A 27,236-nucleotide genomic window follows, 5' to 3' on the forward strand; every position below is an offset into this window, starting at 1 on the left:
GCAACCACCCCCGCCCCCCTTACATCCGGGTACCGACTCCAGCCGCACAGACTCTGGCACTATGGTCATGGCGGAGGGGACGGCAGTGCTGAGGAGAAACAGACCGGGCACCAAGGCTCAGGTACTGTCTCCCCATTATTTCCAGCTGGGAGCGCTTGGTGCCCAGCCGCACAGCGCCTGGAAGCCCAAGAGGAGCTGAGGCCGGGCCAGGGGGCAGGCGGGCGAGGGCACTGGTGCCTGGCCTGCTCTTCCGGAGCCGTCGGTCCTCAGTTTGGCCGAGGCGGCGGCCTGCCGGAGCCGGGACTTGGGGCTGGACGTGAAGGGCGCCTGGGGGTCGCGGGCTGGGTTCTCGGAGGCCTGGGGCCGGGAGCCCCCCGGAGGCGGCTGCCTGTTGGTGGCTCGTTCGGACCTCCACCTGGTCGGTGCCGCAGGGGCGCGGCCTGGCCAGGTGGAGACCCCGGGGCTTCCTGTGAGGTGGGAGGGGTGCAAACGCCGCCCACCTCGCCCCGCCGCGGCTCTGCCCGCACGGCGACGTACCTGCCCCGCCGCGCGGCCGCCGGCGCCGAGGGGCGGTCATGTACAATTCATCCCGTGTGTCTGCGGCCACCTCTGCTGCTGTTGTCTGGCGCTGCCAGTTCCGTGGTCAAGTTGTGACTTGTTAGATGCCAGCCCTCGCGGGACCGAGAATGAACTGATCGTCAGCCTTCCAACTTTTCGTAGGGCAACTCGCTCTCTGGGATGAGTTGGTGCTTGTTTGGAGGTAATAGTTCCTGAGCTTTGCAAAAGATTGGATGCCCTCCCACTTCTAACACAAAAACAAATTGGCGTTTAGACGTCAGGTGCTTGATCTGCCCAGCCAAAATGGCTTGTTCGCAAAAAGATGCTCTGAAGAGGTGTGTTCAAAATGTCATCTTTAAACGTGAGTGATATAAGATGACAAAAGAAAACAGGAAACAGCCACAGCGCTGGCTGTGTCTGAGAAGATCGTCATTGCACAGAATTAAAGGGAGAACTCTGAAGAGGAGTTAACCAGCCCGGGCACCGTCCCGGATGCATGTAACATGAGGAAACTGAGTCCAGAGAGTGGACTGGATTTGTTCAAGGTTACAGATCGTTCCTCTTTCATACATTGCTTCTAGTACTGAACTTCACAGGATTTATTTTGAAAGGCTTACAGAGTGACATTAAACCAGCAGTCACTTCTGTTGACAGTTTTGTGGTCTTACTACTGTATAGTTACATACAATGTCTGGTGGATGTATGCTTTCTCAACCAAAGAATTTCTCCAAATTCTTCTAAATACTCTCCTGCCCCTCACCTCATAGCCTTTCATTTTGGAAACATAATTTCTGATCCTTCAGTGATCAACTTTTGTATTTCTATATTCAGAAATGTACTCACATACTAAGCACTATTCTCATTTTTATTAACTCAATTTCTTACATTTGAAAAGCTAGGAAACAGTATTGAAGTTAATATTCTAACACATCTGTTTGCTATGTTGTCATCTGTAAGTCACATATAGGAAATCTTTATTTTTTCCACAATGTCATAGATCAAGGTTGTAGAATAACCTGTAACAGAAAAAGATAAGCATTAAAAAAACATGATGCTTAAGCAATATCATCTCCTATTACTTGCCTATCACATTAATTTCCTTCAGTAAAATAGGTTTATTATAAAGTGATACATTTAGAAAGCCAACCCTGTAAGCTGGGTATCTTTCTACCTTTCTTTTTTTTAAAGTTGGTAAAAGATTGCTGTATTGGTATATAACTAGTGTTCAGTACGGGTTTGTTGACTTAATTAAGAATATTGACAGAAGGTGTGATACTTGGTTCTTTTTGTGTGTCTGAAATATGTCAGTTATGATGCGGTAAAACATTTAATTTCCAGTTAGCTTTCTTTATATCTTATCTATAGATCACTGTATATGGTTTCTAATGTTCTATAAACACCCTTAAAACTGTAAAGGAAAGAATGGGCAAAGTGGATTGTTGGAAACATGATTTAATGAAATTTTATAGGAAAAGTTTAAAGATTACTGTTTAGATGCTGAAGAATCCTTGGTGGTGTATAGAGTTGCTATGAGTTGGAACAGACTCGATGGTAGTGAGTTTGATTTTTGATGAGTTGTTTAGATGCTAAGGGCCCTAATGGTAGTGGGTATGTGTTGGGTTGCTAACTGGAAAGGCAGCAGTTTGAAGCTACCATCTGCTTTGCAGACAGAGTTAAGTCTCAGACCTACTGGAGCAATTCTGCTCTGTCCTTTAGGAATCACCTCCATGACAGTGAGTTTGGTTTGGTTATTGAGGTGCTATCCTTGCACAGTTTCCAGAAGATTGTCTTTATCTTTTGATATTTTTCCATAATCAGACGATTACTAGTTTAGTTTAATCCAGATAGAGTGGCTATAAAATTTTTTAAGGGTATTAGATGTTTAAGATGTTTTAAAATGGTGTACCTATTACCTACCCTCAGAATTAAAAAACCTTGCTAATATAGTTGAGTTCCCGTGGGTCACATTTTCCTGCGTTTTCTCTTATCCCCATTCCTACCCAGGTGATTTGGTGGTTGTCATTCCCTTTTTATACTTTTATTTGTATGTGTATGTTATATATAATATATATACTACATGGGTACACATACACACACCCATAAGCATGCTTTGTGCTTTCTTAAACTTTTATCTATATGGTGTTTAGTATATGGAAAATGTATTCTCCAATTTAATTTTTTGCCCAAGATATTTGGAGACATTTATGTTGATGTAGATTATTGGCAAAAATACTTAATGGTAAAGTTCTTCTGAATCATCTCCAGAAATGTTCAGAACCCCTGCAAGACATTCCACAAAGGTAACTCATCTTAAAAGGTGTTTTACCTGTCAAAGGGAGGGGGAATGTGGACTAAAAATTTCAAATTCTTATAAAAGCCAGATTTATTGGACCCGTTGTGAGCAGAGGAATCCTTGTGTCTATTGCCTTGGAATAATCCTTAAATCATGAACTAACCCTACTCATTATATCATCTTTAAACAACAGTTTAGCCAACTGGGAAGGAATATTCACCTTGAGAGTACACTCTCTTAAAGAAATAATAAGATCAAATTGAGAGCAATAATATTAAAACGGGAGAATTTTAAAGGACAGTCTAAATTAATGGAGGTAAAACAATGAGTATCAATATTGAGGATGGTGCTACAATGAAAACCGTGATTAGTAATGTCATTGTACTATATATGTAGAACATGTTGAGTGGTTGTTTTATGAAGTATATTTTCAATGTTATGACCAAAAAATAGGCTGTTCTATTTAGATATATAGATGACTACTTTTTGACAGAGTGTGTATTTTAGAATATTAAAGCAGTATTTGGAATTAGATAATATTTTCAGTGGCTGTCTAAAATAATATTTATGGTACAGTAAATTGGCTACTAAATCCTATTCATATTAGGTACAGCCCAATTCATTTTTTTAAGTCTAGGAATTTTTTTTAGTTCTTTGAGGTGTTTGATGATTGGAAAAGAATGTTTTGTTTTGTTTTTTTAGGTACAGCCAAGTAATTTATTAGCTGTTAGTTGTTACCATAATTGGAGAAGAATATGTTATTTGTAATATAATTAAGTAAAATCTTGATGTTCATTTAAAAATATTGAAAAGATTTTCTTTTACTTTGCATATTTATAATTACCTTATAAAGCCTTTCAGATACTTCTTAAGAATTAAAATTAAGTTTTGCATCTTCTTTGTAACTGTGTGCCTTAACCATTATTTTTTTTAAAATACAGGATTTCTATAATTGGCCTGATGAATCCTTTGATGAGATGGATAGTACATTGGCTGTTCAGCAGGTAATAGTAGTAATTTCTTTTGAAACTTGGCACAAATTGGATTCCATTGAATTAATGGAATGACCACTTGTAACTTATAACTTTTATCAGCTTTCATTTTGCTTTAAGATAGCATTTTAAACTATAATCATACTTAAATACATTTCAGTGTCTGTTAAAATGCACCAAATTGAAATGCCAAATTTTATTTTACAATGAATTTAATTGGAAATGAATAATATACTTTAACCAATATAGTAGAAACAAATAACACTTGAGAACATTTATCTAAGCTTTATGTTTTGATTTCAATTACCATTACTTCTCTTTTTAAAAAGTTTTAAAAGTTCTTATATAATGAATGGAATATGGAATTTCAAAAGGTAGTTTGCATAGCTAGTTACTCAAGATTGCATTAAGGAATTAATAGGAGGGGAGGGAGGGGGGAAAATGAGGAGCTGGTACGAGGGCTTAAGTAGAAAGCAAATGTTTCGAGAATGATGATGGCAACAAATGTGCCTGACACAGTGGTTGTACGTATGGATTGTGATAAGAGTTGTGATACAAAGGGCTCAAATAGAAAGAAAATGTTTGGAAATGATGGTGGCAACATATGTACAAATGTGCTTGATACAATTGATGTATGGATTGGTGTAAGAACCCCCAATAAAATGATTTAGTAAAAAAAAAATCAGGCAGGAATTCCCCGAAGAATCTGATAAACTTGGTTAATATTTCCAGAGGACAGTTATAAAACCACAGAATTTAATTAACTTTAAAGAAAACTACTATCCCTCATGTATTAATAAAACGAACATGTAAACACAGGGCATGCAAAGATGAACAGGACAGTCTTAGAGGCTCGGACACAGATTCCAGTAACTGTGTTCTCCTTCAATGACCTTTTAGAAAATAGAGCTCCGGCTTAGCACCACTTCTCTTAAATATACAAGCTCAGTCTATCCAAAAGAGAAGTTTCTAGAACCAAGTAGAGCAGATGTTCACACTATCTACAACTGACGCCTTGCTACCAGATATCCTGAAGGGTGAAGGATGCAGAGAAATAAAACCAGAAGAATCCATCACTGGAAATTGGTATTTCTTTAGAGTTTCCTTTAAATTCCACATCACATATACATACATAGATACATAAGCTATAATATATGTGTGTTCTCAGGTAGCTGATAATACATGCTGGTAAAAGCAGTTTTCTAAGTCTCCAAACTGAGGACCAACCTTTTACATTCTTCCACTAGTGTATAGTAATATCTCCATTAACCAAGGAGAAAACTGGGGTTTGGAACCGGGAAGTAGCTCAGATTATTAACAAGAAAGCAAAACTCAAACCTAAGTCAGTTTAGCTCCAAATTTTATGCTCCTCCTGTAGAACATGTGACATCTTGGTAAATGTATAAAAGAAATGCATTCACTTACAAGGGAAAGCATGGACAAAACAGAGAGGCCAAGATGAATAGGATCTCAGGTACTATGCTCCCTGCTAAAAAAACAAGAGCAGTAGAATACTCCGCTTTCCAGTCTTGGCCCTGACTTCACTCCCTGCCTACTGCACTCCCAGGTCAGGATAGTAGATCTGTTTAAGGGTCATCGTAAGTCTTGACCATTGAACAAGTAAAGAAGAGGCTCCCTTTCCTGGTTCTCCTCATTCCAGCTTGCTGATCTACCTATTATTCCTGTGATTATCTTAATACCTATATTGGCCACTGACTTTGAATAAAGCACAACTTTAAACATGGCTATGAATAAGGGTAGTCCCTGGGTGGTATAAACTGTTAACATACTTGCCTGCTAATAGTAAAGTTGGAGATTTGAATCTATCCAGAGATGCCTTAAAAGAAAGGCCTAGCTACTGAGAACCATACAGAACGCAGGACTGGGTAACATTTCTTTCTGAAACATGTGGCTGTCCTCAAGTACACAGCAGTGAACAATAGTAAATGAATAAAAAACTTTTTTTTAAAAGGAATTAATATGAGAATAACAGAAATTAGCATACACTAGAATATTGGATTAGGCACCTGTTAAGTAACATTTTTAGAGAGAAACTGTGCCATAAAGAGAAGCTTTTGGGCTGTTTGATAGCCAGATAGTAAAAGTAGGTATTTATCAGCTTTCAAAGAGCCCCAGGGTGATCAGTCAGAATCTGCAAGGTCTTCATTTCAAAACCACCAGCCATGCAGAGGGGTAAAGATGGATGCTGACTACTCCCATAAAGATTTACACACTCAGAAAATGTAAGGACCAGTTCTCCTTTGTCCTGTAGGGTTGCTGTGCATCCAAATAGATTTGATGGCACTGGGTTTGGTTTAGTGTAGACTATATTATTTGAAAATCTTGGGAAATATATATATTTTTTAATATTTAAAACTTGTCCTCGTAATGTTCAACTCATCTTGCAGTTAGAAGCCTAATGCTTAACCACGGTGCCACCAGGGCTCCTTTGATAATCTTAGTAGTAACTTAATGGTAGCATTTAGGAGCTTCAGGATAGATTCAGTATGATGCTAAGAAATTTAACACAAGAAGTAGAAGAACATTCCTGGATAAATAGTTTTGTTTGTTGCCTTTTAAGAATACGTTGTTTACAGGCAATGTAACCGAGAGGAATTACTGAAACCCAAATGAAGGCTGACCATGATAATGGGATAAGAGGAAAGTAAAAGGAAATAGAGGAAAGAAGTAGGAGGCAAAGGGCATATGTAGAGGCCTAATATAGGCATGTACATATGTAAATATATTTTTATATGATGATGGGGAAATAGATCTATGTACATATATTTGTAAGTTTAGTATTAAGGTAGCAGATGGACATTGGGCCTCCACTCAAGTACTCCCTCAATACAAGAACACTTTGCTCAATTAAACGGACATTCCATGATACCTACCTTCCCAACATGATTGCTGAAGACAAATGTGTGCATAAGCAAATGTGGTGAATGAAGAAGTCTGATGGTGCCTGGCCGCCTATCGAGAGATATAGCATCTGGGGTCTTAAAGGCTTGCAGGTTAACAAGCGGCCATCTTGCCCTGAAGCAACAAAGCCCACATGGAAGAAGCACACCAGCCTATGTGATCACGAGGTGTTGAAGGGATCAGATATCAAGCACCAAAGAACAAAAAATCATATCATTATGAATGAGGGGGTAGTGCGGGGTGGGGACCCAAGGCTCATCTGTAGGCAACTGGATATCCCTTGGCAGAGGCGTAGCGGGGAGGAGACGAGTCACTCAGGGTGCAGTGTAGTATAGATAAAACACAACTTTCCTCTAGTTCTTAAATTCTTCCTCCCCCGCCACTCTCATGATCCCAATTCTACCTTACAAACCTGGCTAGACCAGAGGATGTACACTGGTGCAGATAGCAACTGGAAACACAGGGAATCCAGGACAGATGAACCCCTCAGGACCAGTGGTGAGAGTGATGATACCAGGAGGGTAGAGGGCGCAGAAAGGGGGAACCGATTACAAGGATCTACATATAACCTCCCTGGGGGATGGACAACAGAAAAGTGGATGAAGGGAGATGTCGGGCAGTGTAAGACATGACAGAATAATAATTTATAAATTAACAAGGGTTCGGGAGGGAGGGGGGGGGGGGAAAGTGAGCTGATTCCAAGAGCTCAAGTGGAAAGCAAATGTGAGAATGATGAGGGCAACAAATGTACAAATGTGCTTGACACAGTGGATGTATGTATGGATTGCGATGAGTTGTACAAGCTCCCAATAAAATGATTTAAATTAAAAAAAAATGTTGTCGATCAGCGATTTTTTAAAAAGTGCTTTTGTTGGCATATGATTCACATCATACAATTTAATCATTCGATCATATTAAAGAGTTGTAGTCATCACCACAATCAATATCAGAACAGTTTCTTCTTGTACTCACTGTTGTTAGCTCCCATTGCCCCCAGCTTCCCCTGCCACCCCTGCCACCGTACTAGTTAATTATTAATCCAGTTACTGTCTCTGTAGATTTACGTATCCTGAATTTCTTTCACTGTTGTTGTTTTAGCCTGCATTTCATATACAGAAAATGGTACAAAACGTAAACAGGAAGCAAACAAACAACCCGACGACAAAACAAAACAGAAAAACCCCAGTCAAAAGAAAGCAGAAGATACTAAAAACTGAAACAACTTTAAAATGGGTCAAAAAGAAAATTTTAAAATTATGTTACATTTTAACCTAAATATATCTGCCATAATTGACTTTACAGTACTCTCTGTCTGATAGCAAGGCTACTGATATCCCTGGACTATGGTCAGAGGGGATTTACCAGATAGTGCATGTGGGGGCCCTGCAGATGGATTTTGAGCTTCCACTGTCATTCGTAATCTTCTGTAAACCAAGTCTTCAGGATTTAAGCTCTGATACCTTTCTTTCAGATTTGGACTTAATTATTTACAATCCTTGGATCACACAGGCTGGTGTGTTTCTTCCATGTGGACTTAGTTGACACCTCACTTGATTGGTTACTTGTTTGAAGATAAACCTTTAAGACTTTCTGATAGCCAGCCACCATCTTGTTTCTTCACATTTTGCTATAGCACCTATGTTGTCAGTGATTTCTTCATCAGAGTGAACATCAATCAGGGCCATGATATAAGAGCAAACTGTTCTTAGATTGGGGATGGAATTAAAATGGTAGCCCCAAATCCATTCGTATGTCTATGGTTTATATATGTGTCTGGTTCCCTTTGAGACATTATCTTTTTTTGGGGGGGAGACATTATCATTTTATGATAGAGAAAATGTAACCATTCCTTATTTAGCCAATGGTATAGAATTTAAAACACTGTTGAGAAAAGGAAATTATTGTTGCACAGGCCAGCCTTTTTAGACTTCAGTACATGAATTGTGGACTTGAGCCAATTAACCAGTATATATTGGGCTTATTCTATGTAGTTAGCATTGAGTTAGGCTCATGGAAGATAAAGACATAGAAACTTTAAAGCTACATGATCTAAAATTGAGAAAAATTAAGAGGACAAATATTTTTTCTATCAAAAATGGAAGTTGACTGTTTTTAGAAAAATATTTATAATAGATCATATTAAATGTCTATTTTTGCCATACATTATGTTAAATACTTTATACAGGGGTGGTTCAAAATATGGAAAAGTGGAACATTTGAAGCATATTATTATTTCTTTTTTCCCCAATGATTTATGAGGTAAATACTTACCCTCATTTTAAAGGTCAAAAGATTGAGGCATAGTGAAGTAACTTGTCCATTTCACATATTGGCAGAACTCACACGTAAACACATAGGCCAAAAATCTGCCTTCCATATAACTATGCAATGTTATCTCTATGCCATGTGTTTTCTGTTCCTTGTTCCTTTCTCTGAAGTCTGCTTTTTGTGATAAAGCACAGCCACTTCAACTTTCTTTTGATTCCTGTTTTTTTGTGATGTCTTTTTACCTTTATTCTCTTAACCTATTTACTATGTTTGAAGTGGGTTTCTTATAGACAACCTAATAGTTAGGTCACTTTTTTTCCCCCCACAGCTTCTACTTGTTTTGTTTTTTGTTTTTAATCGTTTTATTAGGGGTTCATACAACTCTTATCATAATCCATACATACATCAATTGTGTAAAGCACATTTTGTATGTTCATTGCCCTCATCATTCTCAAAACATTTGCTTTCCACTAAAACCCCTGGCATCAGGTCCTCATTTTTTCCCCTCCCTCCCCGCTCCCCTCCCCCTCATGAGCCCTTATTATTTTGTCATATCTTGCCCTGTCTGACATCTCCCTTCACCCACCTCTCCGCTGTCCGTTCCCCAGAGAGGAGGTCATATGTAGATCCTTGTAATCAGTTGCCCCTTTCCAACCCACTCTCCCTCTGTGCTCCCAGTATCGCCACTCACACCACTGTTCCTGAAGTGATCATCCGCCCTGGATTCCCTGTGTTTCCAGTTCCTATCTGTACCATTGTACACCCTCTGGTCTAGCCAGACTTGCAAGGTAGAATTCGGATCATGAAAGTGGGGGGAGGGGCGGGGGGAGGAAGCATTTAGGAACTAGAGGAAAGTTGTATTTTTCATGGTTGCTAGTTAGGTCGCTTTTTAAAGATGTATTCTGACCATCTTTATCTTTCAATTAGTATATTTAGATCAATATAGTCGATATAATTCCTGATAAATATGTTTGTATATGTGCCTACCATTTTATTACGTTTATTTGACTTGTTACTTTTGTGTGTTATTTTCTTCTGTTTCCCTTTATCTGCCTTTTTTCGAGTTTATTATTTGAGCATTTTTTAATATTCCATTTTTATACATCTGTGTACTTTTGACTATATCTCTTCCTGTAATGCTTTTAAAGGTTTCAGTCAGTCAGTCATTGCCATTAAGTCAGTTCTGACTCATTGTGACACAATAGGACACAGGTAGAACTACCTTGGTGGGTTTCTGAGATTGTAACTCTCTTTGAGAGTATAGAAACCATCATTTTCCTTCAACAGAGCAGCTGTGGTTCTAAACTGCTGATCTTAGAGTTAGCAGCCCACTGCACAACCCACTATGTCACTAGGGCTCCTTAAGGTTATTCTAGGGTTTACAAAATATATATTTTAATTTTTACTCTCCACTTAGAATGAGTAGTTCATCATTTTAATTAGAAGCTAGCTAACTTTATCACTATCCAGGGAGTCTCCGATTGGTACAAATAGTTAACACACTTTGATGCTTGTGAAAAGGTGAGAGGTACAGTGAAAATTCTATAGAGCACAGTTCTAGTCTAAAATACTTGGGATTGCTGAGTTAGTATTCACTCGACAACAGCTAACAATCATATATATATATCCCTCTTCCGTTTCTTCCTTTATAGTTGTCATCAATATTAAGTCTGCATACATTAAAAGCCTTATCAGACAATGTTATATTTTTTACTTTCAACTGCTAAACATCTTGAAGAACTTAGGGTAGTATTGTTAGCTGGGTTGGTTCTCTGGCTGCTCTGTATGCAGAGCAGAACTCCATCGGGTTTCAAGACTTGCTCCTCTGCAAGCTTAGCTCTAGGCCTGTCTTCAAAGGGCCTCTAGGTAAGTTAAAATCACCAACCTTTTGCTTGTAGTTAAGCATTTAACCATTTGTGCCACCAGAGGCTTTCTTAAGGAAACAGTAGTGTAAAGTACAAAACAACAAAACAGTAGTGTAAAGTGAAAAACAAAAAGTACAACATGTAGATCCAAAAGTTTCCATTTCGGTTGTTCCTTCACTCCTTGCAAGTTTCTCTCTATTTATTTCCTCTTATCTGAAAACCTTCCTTTAAAATTATTTTAAAGTAGTCAGCTGGCTGAAAATTCTCTTTAGTTTTCTTTACCCAAAAATATCTTTAATTTACAATTATTCCTGAAAGGTATTTTTGTTGGCTATAGATTCTGGGTTGACGTTTTTCTTATTTTGTGAATTTTAAAATGTGCCACGTTACTGAATGGTTTCTGATAGAAACCAGAAGTCATTTCTTGTTTTTTTAAATCATTTTATTGGGGGTCTTACAGCACTTATTACAATCTATACATCCTTCCATTGTGTCAAGCACATTTGTATGTTTGTTGCCATCATCATTTTCAAAACTTTTTTTCTGCTGGAGCCCTTAGCATCAACTTTTTTTTTTGCCCTCCCTCAAGTAGGAGTACTTCTCCCTCAAGAACCCTTGATAATTGATAAATGATCACTTTTTCATGTCTTACACTGACTGATGTCTCCCTTCACCTGCTTTTCTTTTGTTCGTCCTGTTTTTTGTAGATTGTTGTGATCATTGGTTCCCCCTTTCCCACCTTCCCTTCCCCTTCTGGTATTACTATTCTCATTATTGATCCTGCGGGGTTTATCTGTCCTGGATTCCCTGTGTTTCAAGCTCTTCTCTGTACCAGTGTACAAGCTCTGGTCTAGCCAGATTTGTAAGATAGAATGGGGTCATGATAGTTGCAGGAGGGTGGTGGCGGTGGCGGTGGGGGAAGCATTAAAGAACTAGAGCAGTGGTTCTCAATGTTCCTAATGCTGCGACCCTTTAATACAGTTCCTCAGGTGTGGTGACCCCCAACCATAAAATTATTTTCATTGCAACTTCATAACTGTAAGTTTGCTACTGTTATGAATCGTAATGTAAATATCTGATATGCAGGCTGTATTAGGCTACCCATGTGAAAGAGTTGTTTGACCCTCAAAGGGGTTGCAACCCACAAGTTGAGAACCACTGAACTAGAGGAAAGTTGTATGTTTCAGCGGTGCTATACTGCACCCAGACTGGCTTGTCTCTTCCTTGTGACCCTTCTCTAAGGGGATGTCCAGTTGTCTACAAATGAGCTTGGGGTTCCCACTCCGCACTCCCCCTCATTCACATTGATAGGATTTTTTGTTCTGGTTCTTTGATGCCTGATACCTGATCCCATCGACCGACACCTCATGATCACACAGGTTGGTGTGCTTCCTCCATGTGGACTTTGTTGCTTCTCAGCTAGATGGCCGCTTGTTTATCTTTAAGACCCCAGGTGCTGTATCTTTTGATAGCCAGGCACCATCAACTTTCTTCATCACATTTGCATATGTACCCATTTTGTCTTCGGTGATCGTGTCTGGAAGGTGAGCATCATGGAGTGCCAGGTTATTAGAACAAAGTGTTCTTACATTGAGGGAGTACTTGAATAGAGGCCCAATGTCTGTCTGCTACCTTAATTCTTAACATGTAAATATATGGACATAGATCTATTTCCCTGTCGTTATTTATAAGTATATTTATATATGTACATGCCTGTATTTAGACCTCTATAAATGCCCTTTGCCTCCTAGTTCTTTCCTCTGTTTCCTTTTACTTTCTGCTTGTCTCACTATCATGTTCGGCCTTCATTTGGGTTTTAGTAACTCCTCTTGGTTACATTGCCCTTGATCAAGCCCTACCAGGCATAGTATTATTCTTATATTAGTCATGTTGATTTTCTCTGGCTTCATAAAGATTTTTTTCCTTTATTTTTTTAAATATCATTCTGGCTATACTTCTTCTGAGATTAATTTGTTTTTTTCTCTTGGTAGTCTATGGTATATTCAGTATTCTCTTACTAACACCATTCTAATGTATCAGTTCTAGTTCAGCCCTCCTTGTTCATAGTCCAAATTCCACATTCATATGACGTATCTAAGCATGAATTTCTTTGGTTTTATCATATTTGGTGCTCACTCAGGTAAATCTTTAAGGTTATATGTTTGCTACACTTGAGAACTTTTCAGCTATTTTGGTAAATAAATTTTTCTAGCACCACATTCTCTTCCTTTTCTGATAGTCTGATATTGTCCTACAAGGTGGCCTACAAATTCTTCATACAGAGCTAATAATGATGAGTAAAAGATTGAAGAAAATGTTTTAAAGTTCATTGTGGTGGTGATTGTTCAATTCTTGATGTGATCGAACTATTGAATGTATGAAACATTAATTATTTGCCAATAAAACTGTTGGGAAAAAATTTGTCATACAAATTTTGTACCTTGTCAGATAGGTTCTTAAGGCTGTTTATTATTAATGTTTTAAAAACCTGTTTTCTTTGTTATTCAATTTTTTGTTAATAATAAAGAACAAACCATTAGGTAACCCAGGGACCTTAGATTAAATCTTTTATCTTTATCTATCTTCAAGTTTATTTACCCAATTCTGTTATTGAGTCTATCCAGTGAAACTCTGTCACTCTATTTTCAGTTCTAAAATTTTCACCTGTCTCTTTATATCTCTTTTCTTGCTAATCCTGATCTTTCAACTTTTATTCGAGCATTTGTAATTTCTTGTTAAAGCATTTTTCTAAAAGATGCTTTAAAATATTTGAAAGATGGTCACATAATCTTTCTATACCAAATAATTTTGGATTATATCTTGAATCATTTTGAGTATTATGCTATTAATCTGGTTTTGTTTAAACCCATGGATACTGTTGATGTTTTTGTTTTAGCAGTCATATATATGCCTTGTTTATTTAAATTTAATTTGACAGTTTTATTGGGTATAATTCACAAAACGTACAATTCAATAATATAATCATTTTAAGAATTGTACAGTCATTACCAATATCAATTTTATTTTATTATAATTATTGTATTATATTAATACATATATCATTTCATAGTTCTATCATGTGAACCAGAATTATACAGTTGCAGCCACAATCAGTTTCCAAACATTTTTTTCTTCCTAGACTACTTGACATCATCTCCTTTTTACCAACCCCCTCTCCCCCCGAAACCCTTAGTCTACTCGATATCCCTATAGTTTCAGCATTCTTGAGTTTCATATACTGGAAAACAAAAACATTTAACACAGCTTCAAAGGGTGACTTCTTTTTTTTTTTTTCTTTAAAAAAAATCATTTTATTTGGGGCTCATACAACTGTTATCCCAATCCATACACACATCAATTGTGTAAAGCACATTTGTACATCGTTTCTCAAAACATTTTCTCTCCATTTAAACCCCCGACATTAGGTCCTCATTTTTCCCCTCCCTCCCCGCTCCCCCCTCCCGCATGAGCCCTTGATAGTTTATAAATGGTTATTTTGTCATATCTTGCCCTGTCCGACGTCTCCCTTCATCCACTTTTTGATTGTCTGTCCCCCAGGGAGGAGGTCACACACAGTTCCATGTAATCGGTTCCCTCTTTCCTACCCATTCCCCCTTTACCCACCCTGTTTTGCCACTCATACCACTGGTCCTATAGGGCTCATCCGTCCTGGATTCCCTGTATTTTCAGTTCCTATCTGTACCAGTGTACCTCCTCTGGTCTAGCCAGTCTTGCAAGATCGAATTCGAGTCATGGTAGTGGGAGCGGGGAGGAAACCTTTAGGAACTAGAGGAAGGTTGTATTTCTCATCATTGTTACATCGCACCCTGACTGGCTCATCTCCTCCCCGAGACCCCTCTGCAAGGGGATCTCCAGTGGCCTACTAATGGGCTTTGGATCTCCACTCTGCACTCCCCCCATCATTCACTATGGTAAGATTTTTTGTTCTGATGATGCCTTACACCTGATCCCTTCGACAACTCGTGGTTGCATAGGCTGGTGTGCTTCTTCCATGTGGGCTTTGTTGCTTCTGAGCTAGATGGCCGCTTGATTACCTTCAAGCCTTTAAGACCCCAGACGCTATACTTTTTGATAGCCGGGCACCATCAGCTTTCTTCACCACATTTGCTTATGCACCCATTTGTCTTCAGTGATCCGTTCGACAACCCTCAAAGGGTGACTTCTGACGACATAACACATCTGAGATACACTCTAATATGAACAAATCAAAACAAAACAAAACAAAAATACAGGAAATGTTGAAAACCAGATCAGATCTGGCATGCCTATGGAGGTGGGGGAATCGACTGACAAAGTTTTAACTGTTCGAGTCAGATATATGCCTTTGATCTTCTGTACTCTTCTCTCCACTGCACTCTGTTCAGAACCCTTTCCTCCCCTCCCTCAATTGTGGATAGAGGGAGTTAGTTCACCGGAGGCTTGTTTCCTGTGTCTTTCCCACAAATGGATTTTGGGTTCCTATTGTCATCCATAGCTTTTTGCCACTGGATGTTCACAGTTTAGGTTCTTACACTAATCCCTCCTTCAATTTTGAATTACATGATTTACAGTCCTTCAGTGACTGATGATGGTGTGCTTTATGTGGACTTAGTTGATATCTTGATTAGATGGCTGCTCCTGTGGACAAAAGCCTTTAACACCCAGATGCTATTTTATGATAGCTGGCCACCATCTAATTTTTTCGCCACAATTTGCCATAGCACCTGTATCTTTTGTGCTCCCTTTTTGAGTATCAAGCATGTCCTTCTTATTTGTAGTCTACAACTTTCCAACTGCTTGTCGTGGGCTGTACGTCCAATGACAGTTCAGTTTTCAAACGCTTCACAGTGCTACTTGAATCCCAGTGGCCAACAGAACTCAAAGTTTCTGTATTAGCTTAGTTATTGAAGTTTGTAGTATGATAATTAGAGTCAGAGCTACGGGTGCATAGATCTGAGGTGTGCCTTTTACTTCATAAACAGCTGTATGGGTCACTATTTGGAGTTTCCATGGAGATGAAAGGTCCTTGTCTTCAGAGTTTTGTCTCCTGTAGTTTTCTGTTGCTACTTGCTTTTGCTGTCTTTGTAGATTTGCCTGGAGCTAAGGCTGAGGCTTTGAGAGCTTGGGAAAAGAGGAAACCCTCAGGGGCAGTTCTGCTTTGTCCAACAGGTTTGCTATCAATTGGAATTGACTTGATGGCAGTGAGTTTGCATTTATGAGTTTTGCACCTCCATTTATTCCCCATTTATCTGTCTATTGTACTGTGATGGCTTGTGGTGTGTTGCTAGTGCAAGCAACTACTCTTCTTTCTCTATAATTTTACTTGATAAATGAAATCATAAAATATCTATTGCAGTTATGTGTTCTTTGTCTATATCAGCGGTTCTCAAGCTGTGGTGGTGATCCCTTTGGGGGCCGAACAACCCTTTCACAGGGGTCGCCTAAGACCATTGGAAAACACATTTCCAGTGGTCTTAGGAACCGAGATACCGCTCCTCTATCCATCTCCAGGTGGGTCTGCCCACATGCAGATGCACCAACATGTGAATAACTGGTGTGAAGACTGTTACCCATGCTACACCGTTCTTCAAGACAAAATTTCATTTATTTGTCATTAGAAATAAATATTTCACAATATATAGTTACATATTTTTGTGATTCATCATTATGCTTTAATTATGTTCAATTTGTAACAATGAAAATACATCCTCCATATTAGATATTTACATGACGATTTGTAACAGTAGCAAAATTACAGTTATGAAGTAGCAACAAAAATAACATGAGGAACTATATTAAAGTGTCATGGCATTAGGAAGTTTGAGAGCCACTTGTCTATATTCTTTGAAAATTATGGTTTGCAATTTTGATCCCAGTTCTAATCCTGGTAAGTATACATGTTGGCATTTATGTAGTAGATCTTATCCCAAAGAAGTTGAATTACAGAAGAATAGGTAAGGGTTACCTCCTTTCTTTTCACTTGCTGATTATGATTCTATACTTGGTTCTCTATTTAATATATAACCCGAAAGTTGAATAGAAGAATCAGTAAGTATTCAAAATTGTCTATATTTAACATCAGATTTACCAAGTAGCATAATATTTTCATTAACCACAAGAAAACATTTTTTTTCATAGTATATTCAACAAAACATAAGGGCAGATTGCTCCAATATTGACAAAATTCTTGAACCACCTGAAGGCCAAGATGAAGGTGTATGGAAGTATGAACATTTAAGGTAGGTTCTTATAAGATACTAAAACAATAGTAATACTTCTAGTAAAAATAATTTGTGTTATTGAGATGAACATTACTCATAGAATTCACTATATAACTACAGACCAAAAAGCCAAATTCTAAAGCTCTTGTGATTTCAGTGTTTAAGGTTCTCAACTTGGTTATCTACTGAATATTTCAGATCAAGTTATGTGTTGCCCTTGTGGTTTCAAAACTGGTTGGTTACTTGTACAATAATTACCTTCAGGGCCTGCCTCTAACATTATAATGTTTATAGATTTTGACCTAATTATCTTTTTTACCTGGGTTTTCTTAATCCTCGCTCTGAAGCACAAATGCATTGCTTCCGTTTTCAACTCATTTTATTTCTTTATAGAGGTTCACCTCTAGGAGTCCTTGCGTGGCACAAAAGGTTAAGCTCTTTCCTACTACCAAAAGGATGGCAATTTGAACCCACTCAGAGGCATCTTGGAAGACAGGCCTGTTGATCTGTTTCTGAAAGATCATAATCTTGAAAACATAATGGAGCAGTTCTACTCTATACATGTGTGGGTGGTTGCAACTGAGAGGGAACTAACAACAGAGGATCACCCCTGTTGAAATCTGCAATTTGATCAACTCCATACTTATGAATTATTGTGAACTTTCTTTACTTTAGTAAATAGAGATTTTTTCAAGATATCATTTTGGATGAGAAAATGTTTGATAAATAAGTAGAGTTAATTATAGAGGTAGCGACAAAGGTTCTTTCTTGAATTCATTACCCATCCAGTTCAAATGGGGGCCGGAGATGAATTATGAGTTGAAAATATGACTTTTTCTACAAAAATAGATTACCTTTTCTGTGATGAAGATCTGAAATTATAGACAAGGTACTTTTTTCCCCCCCAACAAGGCACTTTTCCCCCTTCTTGATACCATCTGGTATTGATACTGCTAAGATAATGTATAGCAATTTCAGGGGACTTATTTCTCTTCTGTGTCATGGTTTTGCTGGTTTAACTTGATGACTAGATCTACTTTAAAAAATAAATACATCTTAAAAGGTTTGATAAGTGAAGGTATGAGCTTGTAGGTATTTTTGCATTCTTATAACCTAGGATGAAGGACACTGGTGGATCAGTAGTAGAATTCTCCCCTCTACAGCAGCCCCAGATGTGATCCCTTGCTGATGGGCCTCAGCACGACTACCACTCATCTGCCATTGGAGGCTTAAGTGTCATTATGATGTGGAAGAGACTTTAATATCTGAAATTAAAGTTAATTAAAGTTTAATCTACTTCCAAAAATCAGCCAGTGAAAATACTATAGATTTTTTTTAAAAAAGGAAATAATACTGTAGATCACAGTGATCTAATGTTATTTGCAGGGTCTCCATGAGTCAGGGTTCGACTTGATGCTAGCTAACAACACCATAACTCAAGGTAGAAAACTGTTACAGTATATGCTCTGATTTATTTGATCTGTCTTGAAAATATTTTTTTTACCTGTTGGAATGAATGATGAAAATAAGCAGGTTCTTTCCCTGCCTGCCTCCAGTCCCCGCAGCATCATTCTTAACAAGTGAGAGCTTTTTAGTTTGGTTTCTTCTATGATAAAAAGCAGTTGTCAAAAATAGATTTTTAAAAATCAAAAGATGGAAAAAATATCAAGCTAGCAACAATCAAAATAGAGCAGCGGTGGCGATATTAAACTTATGATAAAATGGACTTAAAGACAAAAACCAGCATAAGAGACAAAAGAAGGATATTAAAGGGTCAATTGAACAAAAGACATAACCATCATATCTGTATGCCCAGTGAAACTCTTAAATTGCATAAATCATAATCTTAACAGAATTGAAGAAGAAAATAGACGACAATAATGGGAGTTTTTAACATGTCACTGGTCGAAGGCTAGAACAACTAGGAAGAAAAGCAGAGACACAGAAGAACTAGACACAAATCAACCAACTTGACCTCATACACACATAGAGGAATGTGTCAGCATTTCAGTATTCACTTTTCAAGTGCACATGGAACAGTCTCAGAATGGACCATATGTTAGGCCACAAACCAAGCCTCAATAAATTGTAAAACATCAAAATAAAAAGACACAAAACCCAGTTGTCATGGAGTCATCTCCAACTTGTGGTGAGCTCGGGTGTGTCAGAGTAGAATTATGTTCTATAGTTATTTTTGCTTTTCTTTTGAACACTACTGTGGTACAGGTGAAAGTTTACAGAGCAAATTAGATCATACACATTTTATTTAATGATGTTACAAGCTCTGTAGGGTTTTCAGTGGCTGATTTTTAAAAAAGTGGTCACCAGCCTTTCCCAAGGTCTCAGGAAACTAATTTTTCAATTAGCAAACCAGCGCTTAATTATTTGTGCACCCAGAAGTAAACCCAGGGACTCACCTCAGGGTTTTAGCATTGCATTTGTAGGGAGCTAAAGTGTTTTCATCTATTTGGTAGTGAAATGTAGTACTTAAAGTATAGGAATAATACGGTAAGCTAAATTTTCTAGGTAGAACTTTTAGAGGGAATACATGCAGTATTTTGATAGCTATAAAATAAGTTATCTTGAGAAACGATGTACAAATGCGCTTTACACAATTGATGTGTGTATGGATTGGGATAACAGTTGTATGAGCCCCTAATAAAATGTTAAAATAAATAAATAAATAAAAAATAAAATGCAGCTCAAAAAAAAAACAAAAACAAAAAATAAAATAAGTTATCTTTGTGATATAGAATATTAATTGCTTTCTCATTCTGTTATCTCTAACATTACTAGCCCAATGTAATATAATTTTCTCCATTCTTCCTTTATTAAAAAAATAATTGCGTACTGCTGTGTATTGCTCTCTGTTTTGTAATTCATAAGTGTGTCAATTTTAAGGAGACTGATACAGCATAGAAAAATGCACAAGATAAAGTAAAAAAACAGGTTATACAATTATGTGTGATATCCCATTACTGATAAATATATTTTAATCTGTGCATAGAAAATTGTGTGTAAGTAATAGTTATCTTTAAGGAGGAAATGATAGAATTATTTATCTTTTATAATATTTATTTGATGTTTGAATTTTTATAAGCAGTGTGTCTTATAATCAGAATAAAACTTGGGAAATGAATATGAACAAATACTTTTTCTGGTTTTTTAATATGTATATGTATATGCATATACATAAATTCTTGTACCCTGGAATCTTGCTCTGACTACATGTAAATATTCTCTTGTGTGTTTATATATACTAATGTTTTACTATTTCCAGAATTATTTTATCATTCATAATGTCTCTAAAACTTTCCTCTTATGTGTGTAAAGTTCAAGCTAGCACCTTTGCCAGGGTCTACCTGCATTATTTTATTAGCATACATTATGGAAAAGTGGTTTAATCAAAGAGTAGTCATTTCCTACGGGCCTTGGTGATTATTTCCAAATCACTCCCCTGATAAATTGTACTGTTTTCATTGTATGAGCATAATCAATTTACGGAGCTCCAATTTTAAACATTATTAGGGCTGGTGGGTTTTGTTTTCATTCTGAAAATCTCTGGGAGGAATGTCAATCAAGTCAGGTTGTTTTAGTAATGGTTGATGGGAAAGTATGGAGGGTGTTATTGATGGGATTCTCATTTTACAGTTATGTTCTAAAACGAACTGAAGATTAGATATGATTTTTTTCATTTATGTATTTGCATTTTTAGGCAGTTCTGCCTTGAGCTAAATGGACTTGCTGTCAAACTTCAGGTAATCTTTTGTTTAAATTAAAGCTGTAGTCAAAAGTTCCATTATTTTTCTGTTTTTGTAACTGAATGTCTTACAATGATTCAGCCAAAATGTCTGATTATTTTCTTCTACAATTTCACATGGTTGTTTAGTACCCAGATGGCACACTTTTTCATTACTTTGCATATTAAGAAACATAATTATTTTTAACAGAGTGAGTGCCATCCAGATACATGTACTCAGATGACAGCAACTGAGCAGTGGATTTTTCTTTGTGCAGCTCACAAAACTCCAAAAGAGGTGAGGGTTTATGAAACTTGTTTAGGTTCTTGTTTCAGTCATGATTGCTTCGTTTGTTAAGATGAACTGTTGGTGGTTGCTAGTTGATGCTTAATTTATTAAGCAAGTCAGTATATTCCTCCATATTTTATTGATGTTTGTTAACCTGTTATTGAAATCCACCATAAATACTTCCTTTCCAAATTGATTGTACATCAAAGATATTATCCATGTTGCTTTTTTTCCTCGTTCATTTTTGTTAAAATGAGAGAATAGGTAGCAATTGTTTACAGAACAATTTCATCTTTAGATGAAATTCTATTTATAGAACTTGCTTCATCTTTTAAATGATTCCTTTATATCATTTGATACCCCATTTATATTCAGTTTTTCTAGGCGTCTCAAAAATGTCCTTGACATTTCTTTGTGTTTCTTTTAATCTGCATTCATTTTTAATCTGTAGTCTTTCCCTTTACTTGACAGTATACGTATTGAAGACACTGGGCTAGTTCTGTAGAATTGCAGATCTTCAGACAGCCGTTGTGTTGACATGCTTCTAAGGCTTAAAGACAAGTGACTTTCTAGTTGCAAAGTCAATAGATATCTGGTGTTCTTTTGCTTGAAAAGGGGTGAATTCAAAATAGGAACATTTGATACCTCTCTAAGTGAATAGTACAGATTTGGTAGTGATTTAATTCAAGGTATTACAATCTTTTATAATAGTTAATTGAAGCAATATTAAGCTTGTATATCAGGCCATATCCAGAAAAAGCTACATAGCAATTTCAATGAGAATTCTCTGAACTTGGATAAATAGTGCAGCGAATATTGTAATACTTAAAATAAGGGAGCTGAATCAAGAGGGCTAGTTATATTTTGATAAATCTTAAAAATGCATTCTTACTTTTGAGTGGAAATGCTGTCTAGTTACTGGTATAATATGTGACTTATTTATACTTCTTTATACTCCCATTGTCAGATCTATTTATTTCCTTGATTAATGGTCAGTGAGGTGATTTATGTGCAACCAATTCCTCATGGGATGTAGATCCTTGGTTTGAAGGTTTTCAGTCATGATTTCTAAAGACACCCAAGTTAATTAGCCTAATAACATTTTTAGTTCTTCTGTTCTATCTCCTAGTTCTTTGTGTAATGTCTGGCCTTGTAGAAGCTTGCAAGCAGCCATCCAAGGTACAACCATTGGTTTCTATTCACCTGGAACAAAGAAAGTCAGAATCTGAGGTGGAATTGGATGTGTGGCTCAGTGCCTCTTTGAACAGGTTGCCTTCTTGGCCATGAGACCAGAACTAGATGATGCTTTGCCACTCTATTGAGTATTTTAATCCAAGATCCCAAAGTAGAATCATAATCAAAAGAGGGGAAATGCAGACAGAATTTTAAAATCTCGTGATTTCAGACATTCTGGAGCCACAGAGGCTAGATGCACCAATCTTTAAACCCAAAATAATCTCCCACTGTCTTAACACCATTAACTAGTAAAAAGTCTTGTTTTGGCCATTTTGCTCTTTTAAGAATGATTTGGATCAAATTGACGATAGCAGTTTGAAAGATTAGGCAGGAACCTTAGGGAGCAATGAGTTTACCTTAAAAAGGGATGAACAACTTATAAAAGTAGAGTGATAATGGTTGCACAACTTGAGGAATACAATCAGTGTCACTAAATTATCCATGTAGATAATCATCAACATTTAAGAGCAGGGAACCTTGAGTCTTAAAATTGCAATACTGCCTGCTGAGGCCCAGCTTCTTTGAATTGTCCATATGTCAAGAGAATGATAGTAAGACCTTCAAATGCTTATTGGATAAGAGGACTTCAAAAAGTTCCTGGGAGGAAAAGGTATTAGAAGATAGTATAATTTTTCTATGAACTTTGTGAAGCCCTCCCTTGTATGTAATGAGGTTACTATAATACAAATAAATACAAAGTTTAAAGAAAGAACTTTTTTTTAAATTAAATACTTTTATTGGGGCCTCTTACATCTCTTATCACAATCCATACATTCATCCATTGTGTCAGGCACATTTGCACATATGCTGCCACCATCATTTTCAAAGCATTCTCTTCCCACTTGAGGCCCTGATATCAGCTCCCCATTTCTTTCCTCTTCCTCCCCCGCCCACCCTTCGTCCCTCACGAACCCTTGATAAGTTATAGATTATTACTTTCATATCTTACATCATCAGAAATAACTTTTTAAAAGACTCTTGGGTAACTATGTAGTTAAGAAACTAGGGGAAAAAAAGGTTGCTTTTATTGATTAAAGGAAATGGGCATATTTTGAAATGGAAGAGGCAGGGTACTTAGTACCTACAAGGTTCATTTAGTGCACTTGAGAATTAAAGAGAGGCATTGCAGCAAATAGTGCTAATAGTACAAATAGTGATTGTAGGTGACACAGGTGGTAACTTATTATCTACAAGCCCTTTCCGTTAAGCCATTTGTAATCACGCCATTAACATTGTAATTTGGTGGGGGGAATAAAAGTTATTTGTTTTTTGTTTTGGGGAATAAAAGTTTTTACAAAAGATTATATGAATGATTTCTCATCTATCTGTGAATATACTACATAGTTTGTCCCCTACATTTTGTCCACTTTTTGCTGTTACATTTTGTACAGATCAGGATAGTTATCCCCAAATGAACTGAGGCAGAATTTGTTCTCCAACTCTGAAGAAAAATCCAGAAAGCAGTTAAAGTTTAATGTTATACTGTCTTATAATGGCAGCAGTGTGCCACAGGTTACTATAGAGCACTTGAAAAGTGGGTAGTCCAAATTGAAATGTACTGTGAATGTAATATATGCCTGATTTAAGAGGTGGAGCTCCTTGGTAATACATTTTTTATCCTTTCTTTTATAGTGTCCTGCTATAGACTACACTAGGCACACACTTGATGGTGCTGCCTGCCTTCTGAATAGCAATAAATATTTTCCTAGCAGGTAAACAAAAACTTAAATATTACTGTTTTTTAGATTTAATTGAACAAATTGATGCTTTAAAACTAAAATTAGTTGGCTATTTTTGTAATTGTTTTTTAATGTTGTATATTTGACTTGTTCAAAATTATTCCAGTTTTGAAGTTAGAATTGTGGCTTAGACTAGTAGAGTCAGCTCCCGAGACTGAGAGACTAGTTTCTTTGAGGCTGGTTCCGGCTGCTGTTCTCCAAGGCTCTTCCTCTCGTGTTCTCCAGTTAGTAGCTCAGCCTCCCATTATCCAGCATGCCAGGAGAGTAAAATTTCTCAAGTTGGACTGCTTGTTTTTTAAAGATTCCTTACCCGTGCTTATAGATTTTTAAGATCTAGGAAAAACCCTGTGTATACTGTTGAATTAGTGATATTTTGAAGAGTCGAAGACCCTTTAGATATTTGTTACTAGATGGGTGGATTTGGAAACATAATTGCAGATAGTTCATGTGAACCATGTAAAGGAAAAATATTGCATTGCATTGCCTCAGTAACCTATGTTTAAAAAAAACCCCAAACCAACCCTAAAAATACGTATTTAATTTTTTCTAAACAAACAAAATAGCTTAGTACTATAGAATAAAACAATAATTCCATAGTTTTAGTCACTGTTAGTTAGCAAAGTATTCACGTCTTCAATTTTTTTCTTATGTTTTGAGTTGTCAGATTCATTTTACTGTAACAATGCAGCACTCATCAGTAAGACAGCCCTAAAATGTGTAATAGTCGTTTAAGCACTGTGGTTAGGTAGAAAGAAAACTAGCCAGGGCGTGAAGAACAGGGATGCCAGACTTTGCCATGACTACTTCCTAACACTGTGACCCCGGGCTAGTCACTTGTTTTCGTTTCCACATTTGTGAAATGAGAAGATTCTTTCCAACTCTGTGAATCTGTTGTTTCTTTTCCAATTCTAGGGTTAGCATAAAGGAATCTTCCGTAGCAAAACTAGGATCAGTATGTCGTAGGATTTATAGAATATTTTCACACGCTTATTTTCATCACCGGCAGATATTTGATGAATATGAAGTAAGTATGTTTCACTAATTAGCCTGGTACATTCTTATTCAAAAGAAGAATAATATATTTTGATGTTATTCGTGGTTATTTTTGTTTTGAATAATAAATTAACACTTTGTTTTCCCTCCCTACAGAATGAAACATTTTTGTGTCACCGGTTTACAAAATTTGTGATGAAATATAATTTGATGTCCAAGGATAACTTGATTGTACCAATTTTAGAAGAGGAAGTTCAGAACTCAGTTTCTGGGGAAAGTGAAGCATGAAGGGAGTAATGCAAAATGTACTGGACACATAATTAGCATTAATTATGTACTGTATATAATTTTAGACACATCAATCATGTACCCATATTTAGCTTCTTTGTTTAGTACAGGTTTTTGTATGCTGTGTATTGCCTTTTAAAATGGGAAATACTTTTTAAGTTATTCATGAGCTGTATATTCATTCACTGGTGTGGCACTCATGGTTTTTAAATAAGATTAGTGTTACCTGTTTATAATGCCTGTTAATAAAAGAATTTACAGTTTGGTAAAATTGCTGCTAAACAATCATTGGATCACAATCCTCATCAAATAAACCCATCTGTAAAAAGATGAGTGAGCTTGAGGTTTCGCACAAGCCATTTACTTAAATCTTAACATTTGCCTTTATTTTACACTTGAGTTTAGGTATTCTAGAAAATTCTATAGTACATGCATAGTTCAGTTTTGACTCAGTATTTCAGGTATGATATAAAATCGTATATAATTCTGTTTATTTTTTGATATGCATATATGATCATATGTATATCTAAAATGTAAAAATTCAACCTGAAGTGTTAGTTGCTACATAAAGTGTATTCTTGGTCTGAATAATTTAAAAGGATTTACCTTTTTGCAATAATGGACTCCTATGTGTAGGATGAAGATGATGATGATAAGGCACATAGCTGACGTTCCTACTGGAAACCCTCTTGGCCCACCTCTTCTCAATTTCCTTAACCCCCTTTCTGAACTATATTCACTTAGAAGCTTTTCACCAAACTGTTATTTAGTGGTGGATTATACTTATATATTTGTATTAATTGCTTACACATTATACCTCAATATTAGCAATTACATTACACTACAGGAAAAAAAATGTATTGGCATAGGCTCTTACCTTTGTTTTGTAAAGTTGTTCTAATTAGAAAAGTCTTTAAAATAGTTTAATTTTTCTGTTTAGTAATACTGATCTTTTCCTTTAACCATCTGGGCAACATTCAGATGGAATTGGAAAAATACTGTAGTATTTATTTTGCACCCTTCTACGTGCATATTTTGTCTCATCAGTAATTTGCAATAATCATAGGTTTCAAGGGTGTTGATGAATGGTCATGTGTTGTTTGGACTTTATAATTGTCTTAAGGATTCAGCTGCTGACTCAATAATGCAGTTTTTAACAAAGCATTGGAGGTCTTATGCAAAATGATTGTAATAAGATACTTCAGGTGAAAAGATTGTTCATACAGTGAAGAAAATAGTGAAATCTATTTCTTGAACAGATTGAACCAACATGAGAGACTTTTTCATTTTGAAGGATTGTGTTGAAACAGATCCAATGTATTCATCTTAATTTTTTTTATTTGAGGGAGTGATTTATATAATATGAGACAAGTGTGTATAGCAAAAAAAAAATGTGGGAATTAGACATACTGAGAGTGTATATATAGTTTATGCCTTTCCAAACCTGCCAGTCAATTTGGCTTTAAACAGTGCTATCATAGCATACAAGTCATTACTGAGCCCAATCCACATTATGTTTTAGGAAGTTCTGTGTTCACAGTGAAAGAATGTTGATTTTAAAATTATGTTCTATTAATGTCACTATAAACCAGTGGGATAGTAATTTTTAAATGAACTTGCTAAATATTGAGAGACTAAGTTAATTATAAATAAGAATATAACTGTTTGCTCTGAAAGGTGTTTCACAGTGGATTTCTATTGCTTGATTATTTTCTTGAAGATTTGAACTAAGGCAGTGATAAGGATTGGTGATCTAGTGTAGTATTTTGAAACATTTTGAATAATATGGCTTGGTGTTAATGGGGAAATAAAATATGATTTTTTTCTTACTTA

At 36.6% G+C, this 27,236-nt stretch overlaps 1 protein-coding gene across 1 annotated transcript; it reads left to right on the forward strand.

Annotated features, from left to right (window-relative positions):
- The first annotated feature begins 40 nt into the window (after nucleotides 1-40).
- Nucleotides 41-27,236, forward strand: LOC101658008 (MOB-like protein phocein). The gene is made up of 8 exons (XM_004701518.3): nucleotides 41-121; nucleotides 3,793-3,855; nucleotides 17,037-17,137; nucleotides 20,835-20,877; nucleotides 21,070-21,156; nucleotides 24,016-24,095; nucleotides 25,035-25,146; nucleotides 25,272-27,236. Exons 1-8 carry the CDS (start codon nucleotides 62-64, stop codon nucleotides 25,401-25,403), a joined length of 678 nt encoding a protein of 225 aa, XP_004701575.1. The 5' UTR covers nucleotides 41-61; the 3' UTR covers nucleotides 25,404-27,236.

This window comes from Echinops telfairi, unplaced genomic scaffold (genome assembly GCF_000313985.2).
Source record: "Echinops telfairi isolate 266 unplaced genomic scaffold, ASM31398v2 ScPeMD7_3;HRSCAF=10, whole genome shotgun sequence".
In the NCBI taxonomy this organism is placed as follows: Eukaryota; Metazoa; Chordata; class Mammalia; order Afrosoricida; family Tenrecidae; genus Echinops; species Echinops telfairi.